General features: G+C 39.0%; 1 protein-coding gene across 5 annotated transcripts in view; it reads left to right on the top strand.

Moving 5' to 3' along the window:
• GOLIM4 (golgi integral membrane protein 4) overlaps positions 1-19,780 on the top strand; it is a 77,385-nt gene that overhangs the window by 36,224 nt on the left and 21,381 nt on the right. For 3 of the 5 annotated variants that reach the window (XM_081301141.1, XM_081301142.1, XM_081301140.1), the window contains exons 2-8: positions 5,046-5,120; positions 6,385-6,434; positions 8,046-8,099; positions 10,024-10,174; positions 14,718-14,800; positions 15,300-15,383; positions 18,704-18,868. In XM_081301141.1, the coding sequence (XP_081157267.1) occupies positions 5,046-5,120; positions 6,385-6,434; positions 8,046-8,099; positions 10,024-10,174; positions 14,718-14,800; positions 15,300-15,383; positions 18,704-18,868 (662 nt within the window). The remainder of the gene's footprint in view (positions 1-5,045; positions 5,121-6,384; positions 6,435-8,045; positions 8,100-10,023; positions 10,175-14,717; positions 14,801-15,299; positions 15,384-18,703; positions 18,869-19,780) is intronic. The other 2 variants (XM_081301144.1, XM_081301143.1) reach the window with 1 other exon arrangement.

Raw genomic sequence — 19,780 nt, 5'->3', positions numbered from 1 at the left:
TGTGAGAATACTCATTATATACCTTTTTTTTTTTTTTTGTCGTAGAGTATCTAGCAGCATTAGTTCATCTTGACTGATGCCCTTGACTCCATAGTATAAATAGAAAAACAGAGATCGGTGACAAGGATTGATTAGCAATCCTCCTTCTAAGAGCAACAGTAAACCTAGCTAGATAAATTGCCACTCTAAAAGCCTGAAAAATGTTAGTAAAAGAAATTAAGGGTATGCGTGTGAGCGTGTGTGTTTAAATAGTGAAATTTTCTGGAAGTACTATAAGTACACAAAGATTCTATTTGGTATGTTTTACTCTCCAGTTTTTATTAAAAAAAAAAAAGGCTTACAGGGTTAATGAGCTATGGGGATGTTTATTTGCTTCTCTGTTTACAGGGGAATTTTTGTAAGTAAAAGAAAACAGAACCATATTATTGCCATTCAAGTCAGTGTATATATGGTAATATGTGTGTGTTCTTTGTTTTTTATTAAACTTTAAATATAAGATGGGAAGGACTTATGAGAGATCGTTTGATTCCTTCTCTTGTACATTTTTTTCTTTTCTTTTTTTTGGTACCCAAGATTTAACCCAGGGGACCCCTACCATTGAGCTACATCCCCATCCCTTTTTATTTTTTTTTATTTTGAGACAGGGTTTGTGTTGCTGAGGGCCTTGCTGAGTTGCTGAGGCTGGCCTCAAACTTGCAATTGTCCTGCCCCAGCCTCCAGAGTACCATTGTGACCTGCCTCCTCTTGCACTTTTAAGCCAATAGATAGGTTAAAAAAACTTCAGCATTTTATATTGTTCACTGTGTGTCAGGCAATGTTCTGAGCACTTAATATATGAGTGTTCCCCCATGTATGATAGGGTTATGTCCTGATAAACTAATAAGTTGAAAGTATTATAAGTTGAGAATGCATTTCATACAGCTAACCTTCTGAGCATCATAAACTGGCAGCAGGGTACACTGCAGAGTGTGGGTTGTTCAGTCACTTGGCTGGCTGAGCTGCCACTTTCCAACTCTGCCCAGCATTGCAAGAGAATGTTCAGTCACCTATCACCAGTCACTGTATAAATAAAAATGCAAAGTACTGTCTGCACTAAGTGTATATTGCTTTGTACCATTATGAGGTCAAAGAATCAGAAGTTGAGGACTTCCTACATATTCACTTATTTAACTCTGGTATGCATTTGAAGAAACAGGTAATGTTATTATCTCTATAGACCCTAAAAGGAAACTCGGATGCTAAGAAATTCAGCAGCTCACCCCATAAAAAATGAATCTGGGATTTGAACTCAGGCACAGGTCTGTGCTCTTAGCCATTACATTACCACCTTCCTCTCCCCTCTGTGCTCCGCTTCCCCCTTCTTTCTAGACTTTTTAACCTGGGGTTGGTTTCCACTCTGCTGCCCTTTACCTAATGTGCCTTCCTCAGCTTATAGTTTAAGGCTTCTTTTTCTATTTCTCTTTCTCCTGAGAGTGATGAAGAACAGTGTGTCTCCACATTTCCATCACTCTTTGCTGCTCTGCTCTTTCCTCTTCCTGCATTGTGATATCCTCCAACCCTCAAGCCAAGTCTGACTTCTTAAGTTATATTACATCAGGACCAGAAGCTGCTACTGAAATAATGGCTTGGCCAGTTCTGAGAGAGACATTATTAATAGTGCAATTACCTCATGGTTTCTTCATATATTCTTCATTCCTGTTTACCACATCTTTTTTTTTCCTACCATATTTGCAAAATCACATTTGTCTGACCTTAGACCTTATAATTAGTGATGTGACTGTGTAGTCATGCATGTGTTTCAGATTTCCCAGGATCTTTGAATCTTTACCAGAGTGCACAAACACGCCTCCATGGGGGGTGGGGGGGCCTTGCACAGGCTTTATGTGAGTTATTTATGACAGTTTTTAAGTAAGTATCCTAGGGTCTCCTGGCTCTCCAGACATACTGCTGCTAATATGTTGAATGTGTAAATTCCCATTGAGAATGAGACTGTCAGAGACAGTTGTATGATTCAGCTTGATAAATGGGTCCTTCGGACCTAGGTTGCACATTATCTTTTTGACTGAATTCCAGGGAAGAATACAGACTGAAACACCATCTCCTACCTCTCTGCAGTACACTCCACCTGGATCCCCCGTGCTCCCTCTCTGCTTGATCCAATCTGGTGGACTCTATTCTCTTTGACAATGAAATCACACTGATGAGTTGTCTGCTTCCTCAGTCAAAAATCATCACTACCTGATTCCCTGGAACCACACTTTGCAAGTGACTTGATAGTGATTGCTGCCTTATTTTACTAAGTAAATAACTTCACCAGATTTTAAATTCAGTTTTTTCTCTATCCTTAGCTTTTCATAATAATATTTAACATTTAGAACCCGAGGTTGCTGGGCGCGGGTGATGAGCACCCCAGCCCTCGCATATGCCTCTTGACTGTCCTGCTCTTTATCATCATCACCATCATCATGGTGTTGCTGTGCTAGGGCTGTTTCCCCCTTAATGGGTGACCCCCATTCAGAAGCCCCTAGACTTGGGACTCACTGCCTCTGCTTCAACGGTTTCAGCAAGATCTTGCCCTGTTCCTTCCTTTAAAAATGAAGCACATGCTTGCTGAAGTCCAGTCTGTAATATCACCTACTATACCCAGATTCCCTTTTGTTTCCTTTTTTTGTTTCCAGAACTAGGGCTAGAACTCAGGTCCTGGCACATACTAGGCAAATGCTCTACTACTGAGCAACATCCCCAGCCCTTTTTATTTATTTTGAGATAAGGTCTTGCTAAGTTGCCCGGGTTGGTCTTGAACTTCTGACATTCCTGCCTCAGCCTCCCAGTAGCTGGACTTACATGGGGGTGCCTCAGTGCTTGGCTTCAGATTCCCTTTTCACCTTCATGCTTATGTTCCTACAGCCTTCTACCCAGACCATAAGACTTTTGGCCAGTGGATTAGGAGAGACACCGTGTTTTTGTGCCCAGCAGGGAGGGCAGCTTAGGTGTTTCTGTAACACCCTATTCTTGCCTCTGTTGTATCATGATAGTATTTTAATTTAGTATTTAATTCCCCTTATGTTCCCTGTCGTGGAATGAGCGCACAGTTTAGGGCTTGGCTTACTGAACCTATATAGTGTTAATCTTTATCCTTTGTCTGTTTATCCACCAAATAATTCAAGATGAGGATATTAGTAGCAATCCAGGAAATCTTTTGATTTCAACAGGCTTTTGGAATTGACCCAGGACCACACATATAAATATTTGAAAAAATGTAGTTTCCCAACACTGGAATTTTAGTCCAGGTAGGGACCCATACATGTGGGGTTGTATTGAATCCCTTTGTAGTAATAATGAGGGAAAAGGATGTCTTGTGAATCAAATAGGAAGCCTGGTAAAGGATGGAAATGGGGCAGGGCTTATTTTGGTGATTGACTGAGGATCCATACCATCAGGGGACTGCATCAGGTCAGTTTGTGTGGTCACAGGAGTCCCAGGTGTTTTGGCAGAGATGTTAGCAGGGGTGCTAGAAGGCACAGGGTCTGTGACAGCTGCATGTGGAATCCCAGGAAAGGGAGGCTTATGTGGGACGACAGGACGAGATGTAGTGTGGGAGAAGGTGGAGGATCCAGGAGATGGTGGCTGTGGTGGAAAAAGAGTGGCAGTTGCTGGAAAATGGCAGCTGAGATCGAGGGAAAAGGGCAGGAGAATCCCTTTAGCAGCACAAGCGGATAGTAGGGCTGGGGAGGCGAATTGCTGGGACCATGATGACTTTGGCAGCAGCCGGTAGCATTGGGGAAGTTGTGTGTATCATACCTGTCAGCTGGTGATTGATGGTGAAATTATGGAATGCCGTGGAGCTCGGGTCTGGTAAAAGAATGGAGTAACTGGGTTTGGCCTCACATGCCAGGGGATGAGATCATACTTACACAATGCTGAACAAACAGGATCCAAAGGGTACATCAGAAATGTAATCCATCCTCTCCCCGTGTCCCCTCATTGCCTGTTCCAGCCACTCAGGCCGCCAAGTTTTCTGTTCATGGGTGAAGCCTAAGACAGACTTAGCTGCTTCTTCTGCTTTTTCTCAGATTTGAAAAAACAAAACATAACATTCAGTGGCTTATACCCACACAGTGTCCGTTTGGCAGTTTTTCTGTCTGGTCCCATGTCATTAAAAACACTTGGTTCATTCAAAGTTGGGCTTTCCTCTCGCGCTTGCGCAGCTTCTACTTCCTGCAGGTATGAAGCCTGCAGCAGGGAAGAGAGCTGGGTTCAGTTTCTCCCTGGTTCCCCCAACACACTGCCTGTGCTCACCAGCATCCCTGGCCTCTGCAGAGTAGATGGGTGGGTGGGGAGGACAGAGGGTCTTACAGAACTGACATCTGTTGCCATTGACTTCTTTGGGCCTTGGCAGCTGGTAGACTTGCCTCATTCTTTTGTGGGCTTTTTAATGGATTCTTTGGAGAGTCTCTCCCCCCTCCAGCTCTGTGCTTCTCTTACCTGTTTGCCTTGACTTAGGCCAGGGTGGGATTGCACCTTCTCTTTCAGCCCAGTGGTGTGCTGCCAAGGTTTCCTGACAAGGTTGGTCCAGGCAGTCTTTGCTCAGATGAAGATCATGTTGGTTTTGTAGTACTGAGGAGAGATCTGGGTGGAAATACAGTGGCTAACACAGGTGAGAGCAGGAAATAAAAATGTGGGGACAGCTGATCTGCAGGTGGTGGTTGAGGGTACGAAAGTGGACATTGTTGGCCAGAAAGAGATAGTGAACCTCACAGAGATAACCTGCATTTGAAGACAGGGGAAGAAACAGTTTCTGGCAAAGAAAGCAGATGTATCAGAGTATTTACTCTAGAAAAGGGGACACTGTCTGGGAGTCAGCCAATAATTATGTATCTTAATATGCTTATCCCTTATCAAGAAAATAGAACGTATAATGCATTTGTTTTTATTATAATTGTGTAAGGGCCCTACACTGCTTTCTTCCTGTTTTGAACAGATGTCATTATTATGGTAGAATTTCTAATTCTTTGAAGAAAAACTTTTAACTCTTCTCTTTACAGTTGTGTACGAACATAGATCAAGATTAGAGAAATCCTTGCAAAAGGAAAGACTTGAACATAAGAAAGCAAAGGAGGGTAAGTTAATTGTGCCATGTGTCTTCTGTACTTTTTGTACAATTTTAAATCATCATGGGCTTGATTATGACTTTTATCTATTTATTTTTTGGCTGAAATATTTTTCAAATCAACTTGAAATCAGTGTTCTAGATAGTCAGAGAAAGAGATATGCTAAGCATTGTGCAGCTATTCCTGCTTGAGATTACATTTGGAATCTTTTGTTTGTACCACCTCAAGGTAATTTATATATTGGTTATGTGTATTATTTCAGAAGTAAATGACTTTTTATCTGAATGTTACATATATATATTATCAACATCTGGAACTTCTGTCCCAGATGGTGGGAGATAGCAAGCCTTATTCAGTAGATGACACTTTTGAGAGACATATAGATACCCATGTATAATACAATGAATAGATCACACTATCTGCTGTCTTTTGAATTAAATATTTCTTTTTAATCCCTGAAACCCTTTATTGGCACAGCTGATTGGTTCGGTTTGAAAAAGTAACGTTGTATGCAGGTTTTAGGCAATGCTGTTGATTTTTGTTAGGATTTTCCTATAATGCACAACCCTCATCCAGCTCATGGTTTGAAGTTAAAGTACAGTCTTATTTTTAGTTATTCATGTTTTGTGATAAATCTTGAAAACAGAGTCAGTATTCTGCCTGAACCCTTGGTAGGGTAGAAAGGCAAGTGGGGAGGTTTATATTGGTTGGGAGCTTGGCTGACCTTTTAGTTGGGCCTGTGTGAAGAACAGAAGTTAACATCATTACAGTGCTCTGAGAGGATGTGAGTCTTCTTGTCTTCAAATGCAGAGTGATTTTATAGAGCCATCTAGTGGATAATAAAGTTTTCAGAGCACTAAAGATGGCTTGGATGGCTTGATTTCTCTTTTTAGGGCCTGAAGAATTTTAGTATGCCATCTAGTGGATAGCCATAAATCACCCTTGTCTTCAGATGTGCAAGTATTTCCCCCCTCAATTTCAAAACAAATTAACCACAGAGAGATTCTAAGTGCACTTTTAATCAATTGGTTTTAATGTGAATTTCGTTGATGCAGGATTTACAACTACAAGGTAAGGAAGAAGACTGTAATGTTTTCTTCAAAATTTTCTAAAGCATTCAGAGGTAGTATAAAGTATATAAATCATCAAGTAGATTGATTTAAACCTAAAACATTTTTTTGCAAGTCTGAGTAGTTTGCCTTTATTCTTCTAGATGTTTTACAGTTCCACAGTGAATGAGCTTATACTCTATTTTCTCCATTTTGTCTCCTAGATTTCCTTGTTTATAAATTAGAAGCACAAGAAACACTAAATAAAGGAAGAGTAAGTGTTTTTTGTTTGTTTGCTTTTGTTTTTTCTCCCCTTAATTTGTTTTCATGAAACTTGAAGGAAAGAGAAATACAATTGCAAAATATTTCATTCTGTTGATCACTAGGATTGTAGGACTGATAGAAATTTTTTTTTTCTTTTGTTATCCAAAAAGCTCTAAGAGGAAGTTCTTAAAATACGTTTTTTTTTTTTTTTAAATCTACCTTTACTTATCACATTATTGATGATAGTGGTAAACTGAGAATAGCTTCAATGTTTAACAATGCAGAGAAGATTATTTTTATTCACTCATTTATTTGTTTATTGAATTTATTGTTATAGGATGTCATGCTTTGCTTAGGTTTTGCAAGTGTAATCTTAACACAAGACCTGGCCTAGAGTTGGCATTTAAACACAATTGTGCAATGAATAAAGGAAGGAAGGAATGATATTGGCATTTAAAAATGTTTGTTAAGTCCAAATTTACTAGAGAAAATCAAGTCATTCTCTTACTCCTAGAAAAATATTCAAGCCTTAGTTGAATAAAATGCTAGTGTTTGGGGGTATTAAAACTGAGAAAAGTCAGTTCTTTGAATTGCCTAGGAGACCTTCAGCTTTCAATTCTTACTTGATTTTAAAGCCTTAGCCAAAACCATGTGCATGCAATCTATTCTACATTTTGTAATGTGATTTTCTTTATAAGTTAAAGTCATAAGGCAGTGAAATAAAATGATAAAGCAAAAATGTAGCATATTTTAGAAGCTGTGAGCATAAGAAAAAACAGACTTAAAAATATACTTGTGTTGGTGATGGAGAAAAGCAGGGGTGTGTTGGGTGTAGGTAAATCATAATAGCGAAGGGAGGGAACATTCCAGGTGTCTTTTGTATACTGACTAGATGTGGCTGCCCAGGATAGTGGCAGTGTGTGAGGCCCCTACATGCAGATGCTCCACTGGACCCCAGATCTGCACCCCTGAAACATGGACCAGAACATTCAGATGAGCCACAGGCTTAAGCTCAGGTTCTGGCCCTGGCTCTGCTGCTTAATGAAGTATTTGCCCTGGGCCTGGTCCTTGGCCTATCTCCATTTCCCATTCTGTGGTAAAATCCATCTATGTTGAGTTTCTTACCCACCAAAAATGAGAGAAGGAACCTATCTGTTCTCTTCCCTCCCTTAAGTCGTGCTGAGCTTGTGACACCTGGGGTGCAGTTGACATGTCCCCTTTCCCCCCTTGCCTGGAGCACCCAGGGCAAGGTATTAGCCATGTGCCATGATCATGTGTCTCACCAGTTCCTCCCTGTGTCTGGGCCTTGCTTGGTTCTTCAGACTATGAGAGGCAGAGCTCAATTATCTCTTTACGGGCCCTGCCATCCTTTCATTTTATGATTCAATGTCCCACATTTTCTTCTCTAAAATCTAGCAAACCTATGAGAATATAAAAATTTTATTTCTGCTATTAAATAGAGAGGTAGCCCTAGAGACATCCGGTTTCAAGCATAGAATTCATTTTATCTTATACATGTGAAATAAATGAAAATCTTTTATTAGGACCTTGAAGCTGTCTTTAGCAAGAGAACCAGATTAGTTTCCTTTTGTTGACTTTTTTTTTTTTTCCCAATTTACAGCAAGATTCCAATAGCAGATACAGTGCATTGAATGTCCAACATCAGATGTTGAAAGTGAGTAATTTAAAGTTGTTCTTCATGAATAAATGAAAGGATTAGTTAATATTTGGACTAATGATCTTTAAAGTGATTAAAGAAAGTTTACAGAGGGTTGGTTGTGTTATAGTATGTTTAAGCCATATTCAGTTAAAAATTACATATAGTCGTAGTATCCCAACATACTATTCACGAAGAACATGTTTGATGGATCACCTGATTTCTTTTACAACAGGCTCTTTGGGCCCCTCATTTCCTATTTTGCTGGGTTTTTAAAAATATTTTTTTAGTTGTAGATGGATACAACCTTTATTTTATTTATTTATTTTTACAAGGTGCTGAGGATCGAACCCAGTGCCTCACGCATGCGAGGCAAGCACTGTACCACTAAGCCACAACTCCAGTCCTATTTTGCTGCTTTTATTGTTAAAATTGTTTATTTACTTTCTCAGTGATTTTCCTCAGGCATTTTCTTTTATCTAAGACAGACTGGAGACTGTAGAACTCTTAAAAATGCTTCCTTTGTGCTACCAATATTTAATAAATGTACTTTTACCTACCACAGGAACACAATTTATTATTTAAACATTCTCCTTCCTTGGTCCTCGGGTAAAACTCATTACTGTGGGTCAGGAAGACCAAAGGAAAAACCTCATTGTTTCTGTCAAGCTAGAAGAGATGAGCATCACGTCATTCCACAGGGCGTGTGCAAATCCTGCCATCCACTCCTTCCCGCCAGCTCTTTGTTTTGTGTTTTCTTTTCCCCATATCAGTAGGGCACAGGCTTTTTATTGAAACCAGAACCTTTCCCATTATCATGAGTGCAGTACACAACCTAAAGTTGACTGTCATTTCTCAATAATCTTTTGGAGGCTGTGGCATTTAACTGAACTATGATTTCATATTGGGTTATAATAAAAATAAGGTAAATAGAAATCAATTCTAGAAATAATTGACTTATTACCTCCTGAAAAAGGAAAAGAGTCTGATTTGTTTATTTTTTCCTCTTTATTAAACTGATTTACTTGAAAGGCTGAAAACCAAAGAAGAGAAATTTGGCCCTGTGTATCTATGGGTTCTGCATCCATGTATTTAACCAGCCTGCATGTTTTTGGAATATTTGGGGAAAATTGAATCTGTAATGAACACATACAACTGTTTTCCTTAGCATTATTCCCTTTACAATATAGTAGTGATTTAAATAGCATTTACCTTGTATTAAGTATAATAAGCAATCTAGAGATGCTTTAAAATATGGGGTGGGAGGACTATGCAAAAGTTGTATACAAATACTGTGCTATTAAGAGACTTGAGTGTCTGTGGCTTTTGCCATCCAAGGGGTGTCGTGGATCCAATCCTCCATGAATACTGAGGGTGTTGCTGGGAAACTAACAGATTGAAAAGAAGAAAGTTATAATATTTGTGGAGGGTAATTAGCTTTATCTCATTTCCACAGTAATTTGAGTCCCTCAGACTTTCTCTAAATCCCTCCCTTTTCCATCTATCATGCTAATTTCTTGTTTTTTCCAATGATGCTAAAAATTAAGGGAAAAATTATTTTTGGCCTTGATCTAAACTATTCATTTGAAATATGGAGGAAATGGGGGATTGCTGCACAAAGGATCACCAAGCTGAGGAAAACAAAGCCAATGTCTGCATTTGTTCTTACTTCATTCAAGAAAATGTCAGGAAATGGTTGTTAAGCTAGGTGTGGTTGTGCATGCCTGTAATTCCAGGGACTGGGGAGGATCACAAGTTCAAGACCAGCCTGGGCAATGTAGCAAGACCCTGTCTTAAAAAGGGAAGGGGATGTATCTCCATTGTGTTCAGGTGTCCCAGGTTCAGTCCCCAGTACCACGATAAAAAAAAAAAGAAAGAAAAGAAAAAAGGGTGTTACATGATTTAGAGAATGTATATCTCTGCTCAAGTTTTTGTCTTGCAGAGTCAACATGAGGAGCTGAAGAAACAGCACAGTGACTTGGAAGAGGAACATCGTAAACAAGGAGAAGACTTCAGTAGAACATTCAATGATCACAAGCAGAAATACTTGCAACTTCAGGAAGAAAAGGAACAAGAACTTTCTAAGCTAAAAGGTATTTTGAAAATCAAATTAGCCAGATGATATGTAAATAAGTAGTCATGTGAATGTTTCTGTAGAATAATACATTTTCATCTTGTTTGTTTTTGTGTGGTGATTGATTTCCATGTATCTTGTATGCCTTTACCAGCTACTTGCTTCTTTGTAACTTTTCGTATTTATCTTAATGGATTTGTATAGGGAAGCAAAATAAATGACTCAGCCTATTCTATTCTATTTCAGTGGGGCATATGGCCAATTTGGGCAAGACAGTTCTCTGAATGTGTGTTTTGAAACATTTAGCATCTTAGATTCCCTACCTGCTACATGTCTTCTGTGTTCCTTAGTTACTGTCATGATCAAAAATTGCTCCATACAGTTCCAAAACTCCCCAGGGTTTGCAGGGAGACCTCTGGTTGACAACTGAGAGGAGCTACAAAAAATTCAGTCTCTAGTTGCAGACTGCTGTGAAGCTGGGCTTTTTCAAAGACTAATGTGATAATGGGCAAGTTGTGTTATCACCAAAGACTTCATGACCATAAATGTATCCACCTAGTAGGGTATGGTGTGAGCAGGTAGAATAGTGATCAGCAGACAGTGCATTCACTTCACTAACACCAGGGGCAGATGTTTTCATAGCAATAGGGAAAAAAGGCATTACTTCTTTGAGTATGAATGAGTTCAGGAAACAAGTGCATTCTGCAGTCCAATGCATTAGCGCTAAGTAAGTTTGGAGTGTGAATAGTGGTTTTAAAAGATACTTGGTACATGAAAAACCAGTTGTGAAATCTGAATAAGGCTATAATCATTTGTACTATGCAAACAAGTGGTATGGTTTAGATGAAGTATCCCCCAAAAGCTCATGTGTGAGAAGTAGGCCACATTTACTAAGATTCATGGAGGAAAGCTGGATGATGGGCACATATGGCCTCCCTATACTTTTATTTTGTCTATAAATATCCCTCCCCCACCCCCCCAAAAAAGAACAAGTTATAACAAAAGCCCTGTAGAAATAGGTAAGCTATGACTGAGGCAATCATAGGAAGGGTTAAGGTGTTCTTGCTAGTTGGGCCAGTGTTAGCAGGTGGTACCCAAGACAGTGAGTGTGTCCTTGGCATGTCTATCATAGTGGGCAGGTGGTGAGGGATTATTGGATACGGAAAACAAGAAAGACTGAACACTGGAAGCATTACAAAAGGTGGCATAAAGGAAGAGAAAACCAGAGGATTCTAATGTCTGGGAAAGTCACAGCTTTGTGTGGAGGGGCAAGAGATATTAGCTTGTGGATACACTATTTAGTGTTTGCTAACTTATGTAAATTCATTAAAATATATGGATAATACGTAGATCCAATAAGAAATGAGAAATAAAATTTTCTAGAGGCCTGATTTATACTTCGGTACATTCGACTTCAGCAGTAGCACTGAAAGACAGGTTTTTGTTTTTTGTTTTTTTTTTAGGTCTTTTTACCCCTTACTCTTAAAATTCTTTTTAGTTATACTTGACAGTCTACTTTGACATATTTATACAAACATGGAGTATATCTTATTCTAATTAGGATCCCTGTCTTGTGGATGTGCATGATGTGGAGATTCACTGTGGTATAGTAATATATGTTCATAGGATAATTATGTCAGATTCATTTCCTTTATGCCACCTTTTGTGAATGCTTCCAATGTTTAGTCTTTCTTGTTTAACCACCTTAACCCTTTCCTATTCCCAACCCCTCCCTTCCCTCCATTCCCCTTTGTCTAAACTACTGAATTTCTTAACTTTATTGTTTTAGTTGTGCTTTTTGTCACTATGACCAAAATACCTGTCAAGAACAATTTTAGAAGAGGAAAAGTCTATTTGGGGTCATGATTTCAGAGGTCTCAATATGTAGACAGCTGACTCCACTGCTCTGGGCCTGAGATGAGGAAGGACATCATGGCAGAAGAATGTGGTGGAGGAGAGTGACTTAGGACATGACACCAGGAAGTGGAGAGACCGAGAGAGCTTTCCTCACCATGGACAAAATATAAACCCCAAAGGCATGTACCCCCAGTAACCCACCTCCTCTAGCCACACCCTGCCTTCCTACCATCTCCACCCAGTTAGTTCCTATCAGTGGATTAATGCACTGGTTAGGTTATGGCTTTCATAACCCAGTCATTTTACCTCTAAACTCTCTTGCATTGTCTCACACATGAGCTTTTGGGGGACACTTCATCTAAACCATACCACTTACACAGAGCAGAAAGCAGAACTGGGGAAAATAGTTGGACACGTAGGTGGGTTCTGAGAACTGAGCCTCATAATCTGATCTGAACTTCCTGGCATCCAGGACAAAAGGGGAAATACAGTAAGTATTGGGGGTTCAGTAATCAGAAAGAGAACATACCGGTGAGTTAGGAGAACAAAGACAGCAGTACTTCTGATACCAATTTTAAAAGAAACTTTTCTGGAGACCTGAAACAACCGAGTGTGGACAGTGACTTTGACACTTTCACAGACACTGTTCACACTAGTACCTTTGTTTGATTATGACTCTTGACAAAACCACAGGACAGTAAGTTAAAGCACCTTGTGATCAGTGCAGGTCAGTGGTGGCCAACTAAGTTGTAGAGTCCAAGCAATCTCTGGTAGTTGGATGTGATACAAGGAGAGAACTTGGGACTCCTAGCAAGGTGAGCCCGTAGCACAAAGCTAAGATAATCACCCTTCATTATCATCATTCTCATCGCCAGCACGGAACTAAGTGAACCTCTTCATGTGGATGATCTCATTTAACATAACAGCCGCTGAGGTGTGTGTGTTGCTCAGCCTCATTCAACAAATTAAGACGTAGAGGCCTGCTCTAGTTAAACAGCTAGTTTAGGGAAGCCCAGCAAAGGCCCAGGGGCCACCACCATTAAGTTTATAGCCTGAAATTTCTTCAAACACTAGCACAGTTTTGGTATTTCAAATGTGTGTTGTGTTAGACTGAAGGCCACCATCCGATGGCACACATCATAGAGTCCTCTTAGATTGCCAGTGGTATCCGGTTTTTACTCTTGAGAAAATCTATTTTTACATGTAGGTGTGCTACCCAGTTACTATCCATACTTCCCACCTGATTCCTGATCTCTCCCCCAAACCTAATCATGAATCCAATGTCCACGGATCAGGAAAGGACTGTAAGGGAGTAAAAATAATCAGAGCTTTATGAAAGCTGGTGATTAATACTTTCCTTCCATACTAAGCATACCTGGCGAGTTAGAGCCTTGGCTGAAGGAGATGGCTGTTATTAGGGACAGTTTGCTCCAGGACAGTCCAGGTTCATACCTGCTGTCCCAACTAGGTGATCATAGAACCCACTTTACATCTCCAAAGCATCTCTCATTGGAAAATGATTATATAGCCACCATACTAACACTCAGTTTCTGCACAGTGTTTTGAACATGAGAATTGGTCCCGTGTTGCTGGATTTTGTCAGAATCAGTTTCTTTATTTTGAAATGGTGGTGTTGTGAGAGATACTATACAGGCCAGCATTTCAGGGGTCAGATGATATTTGTGGGTTGAATTTGGCTCAACAACTGTCAGTTCTTCATCTGCAATGCCCAGATGCAGGAAGTGATGAGAATCCACCAAGGGGATAAAAGAGATGGATCTAGAATCTTTAAGTGAAAAGTTTTCCCTGAACAGTAGTGCTTGGGAGAAGAGGACTTCATTCTGACTGCTACAGTCTTACATTGTTGCTCTGAAAACAAACAAACAAACAGAAATAACTGTCATATAGCTATTAGAAGTTGAGCTTGGATTAATTAAGAATTCAATGGTAAGAAAAAGAAAACATTTAGTTTTTTCACAGATAAGTAGGATTTCTCCTTGTCTGTCTGTAATTTTGTGAGCTGCCTTTGTAATTGAAGTACCTTTAGAGGACTATGCAGATTACACCGTGAGAAATAGAGTCTGTACTTGCTGATAACTTTAATTTGTGAAAAGACTCAAATCTGAGACCATTCCTGCGCTTTACATTTTATTCCTAAGGGCTTGCTTATTAACATAAATATTTCATTTTTAATTCATGTTTAGTTAAAAAAATTTTAATTTTCATCTACAACACATAGCTTGTGTAAAAGTAAACTACTGAGCTAGGTCCAGACAAATCCCCGTTATATCCCAACATCATGTAGTTTTTGTTGATTTGAATTGTTATCCTATCAAAATTCAAAGCAAATTCTAAAAATAAGTTATATAAGGCCAGACATGGTGGTATATGCCTGTAATCTCAGCCACTTGGGAGGCTGAAGCAGGAGAATCATAATTTTGAGGCTAGCCTCCACAATTTTAGTGGGACTTTGTCTCAAAAATAAAAATAATATAAATGGCTGGAGATGTAGCTTAGTGGTATAGCACCCCTGGGTTCAGTTTCCAGTACTGGGACAGAGTGTGTGTGTGTGTGTGTGTGTGTGTGTGTGTGTGTGTGTGTAGGGGTGGAGGGAAGATAGAGGCTTCAGGTTTAATAAAATCAAAAACCTGAGAATTTCAAGGCTTTATGTGTGTGTGGTTTTTCTTTTCCTTTTTCTAAAATAGAAACTGTGTACCACTTGAGAGAAGAGAATAGACAACTAAGGAAAGCTCACCAAGACATACATACACAGCTTCAAGATGTCAAGGTAAAATTTAACCAGACATTTGCCTTTTGGGTGTTTGCCTGCTATACTGTGTAGAATGACTTTAAAAGTCATCCCCTAATTGACCTACTTTACAAATCCAGACTGTGACTGTGGGCTTTGCATAACTGGAATGTACCTGATACGTTCACCCTTTAGTATTGTAAGCTAAAGGTGGTTCGAAAATTGAAATATTTTCATTAATACTGAAATTATTCTTTGGTCAGATGGTTGCATATTAACAAGATCTTTATTGGCAAAGGCTTAAAAATAAAGAGATTTGTTGCTTTGGTTTTGATTTCATTGTAAATGGTTATAGTTGGGTAGCACATTTGAGATTTTGGAATACCACATAAATCATAGTCTTCTCTCTCCAATAATTTTTAAAGGCAACAATTGCTGCCACAACAAAAAAACAAGCAAGTAACATTGGGGTGGTCATACCAAAGAAGAACTTGTCTTATAATATAAAGTTCAACGTGTAAAATTCTCTTTTGTATAGCAACAGCATAAGAATTTACTCTCCGAGCATGAACAACTTGTAGTGACTTTGGAAGACCACAAGAGTGCACTAGCTGCTGCACAGGTTAGAAGGGTAGCAGCCTCTGTGGGTTCTTTTTACAGTCTGCTTAATATTTCTGAATTCCTTTATGCATGTGGACTCTGACAAGCCAGTGAGTTACTTAGGACAGAGCTATCCTAATCCTGAGCATATTGCATGCTTTTAAAATTCACTCTAGAGAATATTAAATAAATTCTTGATGATTCTTTTTTTTTGCACTGGTGATATGGTACATCTGACTATTTCTACCTCTACCGGATCCTACATGCAGTTATCTAATATTTATTTAAGTAACAGATTTTTGTCCTGTACATATGGCCTTTCACAACTAATCTGATCTGTGTCAACTCTTGGCATAGAATCTGTAGGATTTTATGATGCTAGCCACCTAAATAAATCATTGTTGGACTTTCTTCTATCCCTTCCTCATTCCAGCTTGCACACACTCCTTTTGGGACAAGGCTTATGTGGTATTGGTCAAAGTACAGAAAAGCAGAAGGGTCAATAGAGAAGGAAAAACAAGAGTCATAATCTCCATTTGTTCAAAGCCTGGAACAACTCCTGGTACAGGCAGGCAGGCCCTCGGCATATATTTACTGAATGAACAAGAACAAATACAATTGTTGCAGAGCTTATTAAAGTGCTGCTGTGTGGAGTGCTTCTGGTAGAAGCAAAGAAACAGGAATGGCTAGTTTAGTCACTGTGTTCAGCCAGGTCTTCACTTTTCTTCCAATTGAAGGAGTCACAAGAAGAGGGCAAAAGGAAACCACCTATCTCTGCTTATCAAGAGGCCATGCATTATTTTTGTCTTTATAAAATTTTTAAGCAGTATACTATATTAGACCCTGACCCAGCTCAGAGGCTGTAACTTCTATCTTTTGTTTTTTAAAAGATGGTCATTAACTGGTTATCTCTACTAAACTGTTGCTGTGTGGTAATTTTTTACATGTATGTAAATTAAATTGACTTTAGAGGAGATTATTTCTTTCCAAGCCTTCTTTGTAAACTTTTATCAAGTGTTATTTTATGTGAAGCAGTTTTTTATACTGTAAAATGTGGCAAACAGATTTGAACACTGTGTGTAAAATATTAGACTAAGCCACAAATATGAAAATCCATGCAAATATAAGTGAAACAGTTGATTTAATAGCCAAAAACAAATTTTATAATATATACACTGTCTGTATTAACTTTGTATTTTTTGTAAGAGAAGAAATATTTTATGTGTAGTTGTCTATTTTCCTTTGATGGGAGGGTGCTCCAAGTTTTTCTTATTCTTTTTAAAATAGTTATATAACTAGGTACAATAGTTAATTAAAGCCATATGTCTTAGTTTGAGCTGCTGCCATGAAACACCATAGACTGTGGCTTATAAATAACATAAATTTATTTCTCATAGTTCTGGAGGCTGGAAGTCCTAGGTGAGGATGCCAGCATGATCAGATTCTTATGAAGTCATCTTCCAGGTTGTAGACACTTGACTTAGAGCTCTGTGCATCCTCACAAAGCAGAAAGAGACTGAAAGAGCTCTCAGAACCCCTATCATAGGCACTAATCCATTGGTGAGGGCACTGTCCTCATGACCTAATTGACTTCCAAAATCCCCACCTTCTGATATCCTCACATGTGGGGTTAGGATTTCAGTGTGTGCATTTTGGAAAGATACAAAGAATCAGTCCATAATCAGTCCAAAGAATCAGTCCATAACCATGTTAGAACTTTCCTCAAATCTCTTCAGAGGCGGGCGGAAGTATACTGTTTCAGGCATGTGCATTTCTCACGTAAATCATCTTAGGAGATTCTGTCTTGATAACTTGATTTTAAAGTATAGTTAATAATTTTAGGGGCTCCAGATGTGGCCTCTCCTGGCATGCGTGAGGCACTAGGTTCGATCCTCAGCACCACATAAAAGAAAATAAAGATATGTGTTCAACTAAAACTAAAATATATTTAAAAAAGAATTTTATTTATTCTTCATAATCCAGTGAGGCATGTAACATTTGATAACTAAAAAAACTGAGGCCAAAAGGGAAGTCAAGTGGCTGACCCAAGATTAGTGACCAGGAGTCAGACTTGAAGCTCAGGTCTTCCTGGTATTGAAGTGAGACCCCAACCCCCATCAGCCCCTTCAAATCATCATTTCTAGGGTGAGAGTCCAGGGATGTCCACCGGCCAGGTGGTGGTGCACTGTTATACAAATTTTATGATGGTGCTCCTTTGACATAGATTTAGCAAGCTAACTTCTTTACTTTTATGTAAAGTTTTTAAAAAAGCAGAAAGACACCTCTTCCTAGGGGAAGAAAACTGTGGGCAGTGTGCAGGGCTGTGGCCACAGAGGTCTGGCTGGCCGTGGCTCCATGTATCTGCTCTGCACTCTCCAATGAGGGAAGCAGCCTTGCCTGGGGATTTTGTTTAAGATTTCTGTGTTCTTTGTATGTGTTTATGTCAGTGCGTGTTTACACACACAGCATTTTTTGCTTGCATGATAACAGAGTGGGTATATATGATGAGTTATATATACACAGTGTCTGTTGATTTATTTTCTACCTTTCCAGCCTAGTATTAAAAACATTACAGCCACACACACACATGTATCCCCCCAACAATTCCCACAGCATAAAGCACACAGGTTTTCCTATATTTGTGTATTCCAGTTCTATTCTATAGCTGCATCACTACCTTTGTCACTTTGAAACAAAAGGACATTCAGAATTGGGGAACAAAAATCCAGCTTTATTTCTTGCCTATTTCTCTCTGCTTTCAAAAACAAAACAAACTAACTAACTAAAAAACAGAACACAGCATCAGAAGTGTTTTAGCAAGGCAGGAACCCTGTTTGAGCCCAAACTAACTAGCAACTTGGGTAGTGAGAGAAGCTTGCTTGAACAATTATGTTACACACACATACACATGCATATATTTCTTTTCACTGAAAAATGTTACTCAGACCATATTGGTAAAAGATATATGCACCTGTATTTGTATAACTGTCAATTTTTAATACATGTTTGAATGTGATCAAACTTGGATTGCATAGTTGTCTTACTTTTCATAATTATAGAGGAAAGTTATTTACAGAAGTTCTCTCTTTGTTTCATGTAGCATAAAACTAACATTTATCTTGGATACTTTTTCTGTTTCCTTTAACTCTAATTTGCATGTGCTCAAAAATGGTTAAGCATGTCTAAGGAAGAATAGTAATGCATGAAAATAATCCACATATTTGTATTTAGGTATAATATTTTTGTCTAGTCCTCCAGTGAACCTAAATGCTCATCTATGATTGATATTTTTTTCCTCCTCAAATTGTGCAATTTACATTCAATTGTGCAATTTATATGCAGACTCAAGTTGCAGAATATAAGCAACTGAAAGATACTCTGAATAGAATCCCAAGCTTTCGAAATCCTGAAATAGCAGAGCCGCAGAATGCTACCCTTACCCAGGTGGCACGTTCTCCACGAGGTTACAATGCAGCAAGGGAGCAGCCAACCAGAGAGCCACAAGAGGTGAGAGGCAAAACTCGTGATAACTAGATCACTTTCCTTGTCAGGCTGTCACAGGGTGAACCACTCTCAATATCGCCCACTACAGAGAAGTGTTCAGAGAAGTTTTAGTGTATATCAGAATCCTCCATAGGGATTGTTAAAAGCTCAGACTGCTGAGCCCCAGCCCCACAGTTTCCTTAACTTACACAAATTGAGTTATTTTGGGGTGAGGCCTGAGGATTTGCATTTCTAATTCAGATTCAGCTGGTCTGGGGAGAAGTTTGAGAGCTGCTATTGTAGTGTTTTCTGGAAAAGATTTTCCTGGCTTTGTCTTTTTCATGTGGATTTGTCTTAAAGGAATTGTAGTGTCTGAGTTTTTCAAGGTCAGTGGATATTTTTCCCTCTTTAAGATAGTGTGAGAAGGTCAAATGATCATGAGGATATTATGTGACAGCCCACCCAGGTATTAAAGTTAATATATTTGACCTTAATGCAGTACTGGGTCCATACAAAGCCGGTCAAAATTTGCATTAAAACACTGCCTGGTGTATGAGTGCTGGTCCCATAGTGCCCTTTATTCTTATTTTTCATGAAAATTAAACCTGGATTAAGAACATTTCATAAGGGGGACATCAAAAGTATTGTCCTCCTTATCATTAATTCTTACATAGTTGTTTTTCAATCATGTATTTAATGAGAAATATTGTTATCTTCCCCCTGACAAAGTTATTTTCAACAATAAATGTTTGAGAAGACCTTCCTGCTTGTGGAAATAATGGAGTTGATGTGACTAGTTAACAGGCAGGCTCAGTGTCCTCATGATTCTTGTTCTCCCTGGACCCTATGTTAGCTGCTAACTTAAGAGAGTGTGTCCAGATCACTGGCCTGGCATTTGATTCTGTTCTTTCGTAGTATGATTCTGTTCTAGTTTCC

Source organism: Spermophilus citellus, assembly GCF_964194105.1.
Source record: "Spermophilus citellus genome assembly, chromosome: 7".
Classification (NCBI taxonomy): domain Eukaryota; kingdom Metazoa; phylum Chordata; class Mammalia; order Rodentia; family Sciuridae; genus Spermophilus; species Spermophilus citellus.
The sequence above is the reverse complement of the archived record's forward strand: the minus strand, read 5'-3'. Positions and strand labels throughout refer to the sequence as shown.